General features: G+C 48.6%; 1 protein-coding gene across 1 annotated transcript in view; it reads right to left on the reverse strand.

Annotated features, from left to right (window-relative positions):
• The window catches only part of Fermt1 (fermitin family member 1), a gene marked incomplete in the record, with an annotated part of 35301 nt that overhangs the window by 24823 nt on the left and 4464 nt on the right, over positions 1–6014 (reverse strand). Inside the window, 3 exon segments of the mRNA XM_013512377.1 lie at positions 808–954; positions 3308–3541; positions 5470–5796. Of these exon segments, the coding sequence (XP_013367831.1) occupies positions 808–954; positions 3308–3541; positions 5470–5617 (529 nt within the window).

Below are 6014 nucleotides of genomic sequence, written 5' to 3' on the forward strand. Positions count from 1 at the left end.
GGAAGTTCTCTTATTTTAGCAGAAGTCTTGACACTATTAAAAAACTGAACCCTCACAGAACGAAACTGTTCAGTATGTCATAGTCCCTTGAAGAAGTGGCAGTACTTGCCAATTTTAAGAAGCCAACAACTTGACCACCGGCTTAGGCTTGCACACAGCACAAATGGCTCTTATTCTTTGCATTGGAATATCCTATGCAAGAAAGCCGTCAAGGTGGCACACAAGCTAGACTTGGTTACTGCGGACTAAAAAGAAAGGGATGACACCTCTTCAGAACCCTTACCACCCTCCCTTAACATGCCCACATCAGCTGAACTCGAGAGAGAATGGCACGGAGACAGAATCAAAGCATTCTAAGCTATCCAGCTCATCTGTCCATCACTCCTTTATTCTCACCCCATGGAAAGGTGCACTAAGATTCTGCATTCACCAGCAACATAAGATATGCTTTTTTTTTCTTTTTTTCTTTTTCTTGCTATGCAGTTCAGGCTGGCCTTGAGCTCACTTTGTAGCCCAGGCTGGTCTCGAACTCACAACGATCCTTCTGCCTCAGCTTCCAGAGTGCTGGGATTACAGGCGTGCGCCACCACACCCGGCTAAGATATGCAATTATAATGAGTTATTAAGTATATCTATTGAGAAAAAGGCTGAAATAAATTTCCGTCTTTCTAATATTAACTAGACATCTCATCAATTCTGCAATTTTATTTCTCATTTGTGTGTGTGTGAGAGAGAGAGAGAAAGAGAGAGAGGGATTTCCCCCTTAGGTTTTAGTCTACGCTTCCAAATTAAAAGAACAGCTCTTACCCGGGGAACCCGAGCTTGTCGGGGAGCTCTCTAGGTTCAGAATATCTTCAATAACAGGCTCCTTATTATTTTTGTCTTTCTTCTTTTTCTTCTTAAAACAGTCACCAGAAGGCTTTAACAAGGAAAGTTCTTCCGATCTTCTAATATCTAACAATAAAGCACCAAATGGGAGTAAGAAAGGAAAACTGTAGAGGAAAAAGAAAATTCCTTCGGAGAGAGGCATTTCGTGCGTTTGATGGGAAGGAAGCCTCGGGAAGTTCCTGGGAGGTAAAACTACACCGCGTCCCTTTTGAAGAGACAGAAGCAGATGCGGGGGATAGAGGGAGGGAGGTTCAGTCTAGCACAACTGCTAGCCCCCTCTCCGTCCCTTCTTTCTCCCTCTTTCCTTTCTCCATTTCTTAAAACCAGCCTCCCTCTCCCTGTGGACACGGGGCTGACAGCAGCTCTCCCACACCTCACCCCGCTCTCTTCGGGGTGACGTCCTCACGCCTGCCCTTCGCGGCCCTCCCCATCTCCGCGTGTGACTTCCGGGAGCCTCCAGGACCTGAGTCTCTCCGCCTGCGGGCTCCCTCTGGTGGCTGAGCCGGGCCTCGCGCAGCCCGGAGGCTGGATCTACGTTCTCTCTTAGAGGTCTCCACTTGCTCATGGTGTCACCTGGTTGGTGATACTTTTTTTTTGGTACTGGAAACCGAACTCAGGACCTCGCGCTTGCCAGGCAGGTGCTCGTGCCGCTGTACTCCCAGCCCTAGTGATACTCTTTAACGGTGGCCCGATGTTCCCAGTTTCACCTTCCAACAACCTTCACGCCGAGTCTCCGTGATCAGAAAGTGACTAAGGCAACTGCTAAGTGTGCTTTAACTCAACTGATCCGATGTAAAAACCCCTGTTAGAAATTCCAAGTGGAGCCGGGTGTGGTGGCGCATGCCTGCGACCCCAGCACTTGGGAGGCTGAGGCAGGAGGATCATTGTGAGTTTGACAGCAGCCTGGGCTACAAAATGAGCTCAATTCCAGCCTGAACTGCATAGTGAGACCCTGTCTCAAAAAGACAAAAAAAAAAAAAAAAAAGAAATTCCAAGTGGAGCCAGGTATGGTGGCGCATGCCTGCAAGCCCAGAATTTGGGAGGTTGAGGTAGGAGAATCACCATGAGTTTGAAGCCAGCCTGAATAATAAAGCAAGACCCTGTCTCAGGATTAAAAAAAAAAAAAAAAAGCCAGGTGGAGCCATTAGACTGCCATAAAGAACAAGCAGGGAGAGGACATCTGACGCTGCTGTTTATTTAGAAACCTCAAGTTCTTGGCCTCCGCAGGCAGAGACAGACAATAACCAGTACGCGTAATGAGTAAGAAGAGAATACAGGATTTAGAAAGAGAAAAGACAGACAGCATCAGCAGTGAGGGTCGGGACGGTATGAAATAGGGCCGGGGCAGACAGCACTTCCGGGAGGGCTGCGTCCCTCTGTCCTAGCAAGTGCCTGGCACACACGAGCTGTCTGATGACCACAGTGACCACTGACCAGACCCTTCCTTCCATTACAGAGCATCACCGCCCCTTGGTCCTGGACACACACGATCATGCTTTGTTTTCCATTATCGTCTAATGAGAACTTGAAAACAAAATAAGTGATTAAATCAGACAGTGCTTCCCACACGTGACAGCAAATTGGAAGTGCCTGCTAGAATGTAAGCTCCAAGGGAGGGAAGCCTAGTGATCTTAGTCACTAATGTCTCCCCAGCACTTGGCACATTACGTGCCACTTAGTAGGTGCTCAGTAAATACTTGTAAATGAGTGAATGAAGTGGTTTATAATTTAACACATGAGATAAGATTACTCACTATAGATACAGTATCTATTCTGTGTTCAGATGCTCACTTTGGGCCTTGGTATCTTCCAAAAAATATAAAATATTAACTTTCAGTCCAGTCCAGTGGCATACACTTGTAATTCCAGCTACTTGGATGGCTGAGGCAGGAGGACCTCAAGTTGGAGACCAACCAGGGAAAGCTAGCAAAACCCCATCTCAAAATAAAAATTTAAAAAGGCAGTGGGTGTAGCTCGAAGGCAGAGCACCCTGGCTTCAATCCCAGTTCCACAAAATGAAATAAAACATCAAGACCGTCACTGCACTGGGTTCCCTCCCTTTACGGAATATCATAAAGAAGAAAGGGTCAGGGTTGTCTCTCTGTTCTACTTTGGGACACCAATCCGTAAAGAATTTGGCTTCTACCCATGAGATGAAGGATTTAATAGAGCGGTCCCCCCCACACACCTTAACAGCAATGATTTGCATATAGCTTGAGGACATGAATTTTGGGGCAACCCTAAAGGTTTGCCTTTCTGTTTACAAATGTCTTTTGAAACTGCTCCTAGCTGGGTGAGAGGGTGGCAATGGTTTAACCCAAGCAGGGCTGCGGGGCCCGGGCTGGACTTGCAGGTCCTGGCGAGGGGAGCGAAGCAGCGTCCCTCTGTGGTTCTGTGTAGGTCTAAAGGCAATACTCACTCAGGGCCCTGCAGATGTCGCCCACAGCTCGGAACACCACGGCCGAGAAGCTGACGCGCAGCCGCACGGTCTTCAGGTTGGGCAGGCGAAGGCGTAGCATCTTGTGCTGCGGGGTGAAGAGGAGCCTGGCGTCGGCTTGCACCCCATACTTGTCCAGGGTCCAGTGGGTTTTCAGGAGCCAGCAACGCTTCTGCTCCCACCACAGAGCGAAATCAGACCAGTCCTGGGCCACGTCTGCAAATATTGGAAACACAGCTGGGTGAAACGAGAACTGAGCGAGTGAAGGCTGCGGGTGCCCGAGTCCACTGCTATGTGCGAGGCCGGAAACCAGTCCCTGAGCTTTAGCCCGGCACCGCTTTACAGTCCAGAGCACAGGAGTCCTTGGCTTCTCTCCAGTCTCCCAGGTGGGGCAGGGAGAAAACCTTGGAACTCCACCTCCGTCTCCACCTCCATTTAAATGTGTGGAAGGAAAAAGCCTGAACTTGCTGCTCAGGACAAATGCTGAAGCTCTTTGTCCAGAAACCACTGTGTCATGGGTGTGCAGTCTCATCCCTCTTACAGGAATGTACTCTGTCATCTCTGGATCACTAGGGAGTGCTCGCAGCCCTGGGAAGGGCCTGAGCTAAGGGAAGCTGGCCTTTCACTTCACAGCCACCCACTTCCAGCAGCACCATCACATCCCCAGGTTCTGAAGCAGTCAGAAGGGGTTGTTACAGCTTGTGTCCAGATGTCCCCAAAGCCTCAGGCGCTCATAGGCGGGGCTTTGCCTTGCTGGCTGGATATACATGTGCGATGCTGGGATGAAGGATGAGGTGCTAAGTTAGCCAGCTGACTAGAATTAGCATAGTTCGGGGTGGTAGCTTGGATGGGAGAAAAGGGAAAGGCAGGCTGGTGGCTGCTGCATGCTGCCTCCCTGTCTCCTGCCTGCTCTGCCATGAACTCTTTCTCCTCTGTGCTGCCCTCTACCTCGGAGACACTCAACTGTGGACTGAGACTTCTACAAACTGTGAGCTGAAATAAACCTTTCCTCCTTTAACTTTGAGTGTCAAGTATTTCAGCCAACCAAAGAGAAAAGTAACTAAGACACAGGTACCGTGGTGCTTGCTTATAATCCCAGCACTCAGGAAGCTGAGGCAGGAGTGTTACTGTGAATTGAAGTCTAGCCTGGGTTACATAGTGAGTTCAAGACCAGCCTGAACTACATAGCAAGACCTTGCCTCAAAAAACAAAACAAGGTAAACAAGGAAACTGTGGTAGAGTCACACAATGGATTATTATACAACAATGAAAATATGAATTAACACTATCTGCAACAATGTGGATGAATCAGACACAGAGTGAAAGAAGATCTGTGCGAGTGTATTTCATATAATTCCTTTTATATGCAGTTCAAAAGCAAGCAAAATTATTCCCAGTATTAGCAAGGAGGACAGTGATTACCTGTGCAGTGGTGACTGGGAGAGGTCAAGTAAGGGGGTTGGGTGGGGGAACAGGTGATGGTCTATCGCTTGATCCGTGTTACATGACTGACAATCAGTTACATATGCCCTTAGAAGGGCACTTTGCCTAAGTATTTTATATTTCAGCTGAGACTTAGCTAAAAAAGACTTTATCTCATGAGTGTAAATGAGAAACCAGCACAAAAGGCTTTAAAAGGTAGCATAAGCACAAAGAAAACAGACAGTTATTATATTCTAGGTCCAATAGCATTGACGCACTGTCATCTGCTGTGAAGTCTGCTCCTCTTCCTGTATCAGGAACAGCAGCCGTGGTGGGTAAGCGTGAATGGCCACCTTAGAGCCAAGCCAACAAATCACGAAGGAACCAGGTGTTAGTAGAGAATCAGCACTTTAGTCTAATGCCGTCACCTGAGATGTCACAGGTGCAATGGGCTCTGTCCTTGTGGACATACAGCTGATGCCTCCTGGGGAGCTTGCAATGGCCCCAAGCTGTACAGAGGTGGCTGGGGCTTAGCCTGATGCTCCTGCAGGCCCCCCCCCCCTCTTTCTTCTCTTCCTCCTCCTGGGAGAGACGGGGGTTAAAGAGGAGGTGCCTGCTTTCTGGGCACGGGGAGATGGATGACCAGAGAATCCTGTGATCAGGGGGGCGGGATCAGCCAGGAATCAGGGATGCAGGGGAACCACCAGGAAAAGACAACTTACTGATCTCTTCCACCAGTTTGAGCATCACGCCGCCCACGTGCAGGTCCCCGGACACCCTCAGTGTGACGTCCCTTTGCTCCTCCGTGGTTGGGTGGTCAACTCGGACCACGAGCTCCCAGGACGCAGCCGCGAAGTCACCGGAGAGCATTGTGGTGCAGGCGGAGTCTGCGGCAGAAGAGGCAGCCCCAGATCAGATGGAAGGAGGAGGGGGATGCGCCAGCCGACCCTGCAGAGCAGGACAGTTTTTGTTTTTGCTTTTCCTTAGAGCCTCTTCTTCAAAAACTCTGCAGGGTTTCTGGTGCCCAGACATTAAATTCAGCATCTTAACTGTAAAGACAAAATGTCTTATAAGGGCAGTAAACCACGGCAATCTTCCACAGATTTTTTTTTAAAAAATCAACTTTCATTGAAGTATAATTTATATACAGTCAAATGCACAGATTTTCATGCATACACATTCACTGCATTTTGTTGTATGAAAATTATCCTTTAAAAAACTTGATTTTAAACAAGAATGCCAGCCAGGTGTGGTGGTGCACGCCTGT

The sequence above is a fragment of the Chinchilla lanigera genome, unplaced genomic scaffold (genome assembly GCF_000276665.1).
Source record: "Chinchilla lanigera isolate Chin_1 unplaced genomic scaffold, ChiLan1.0 scaffold00014, whole genome shotgun sequence".
Classification (NCBI taxonomy): Eukaryota; Metazoa; Chordata; class Mammalia; order Rodentia; family Chinchillidae; genus Chinchilla; species Chinchilla lanigera.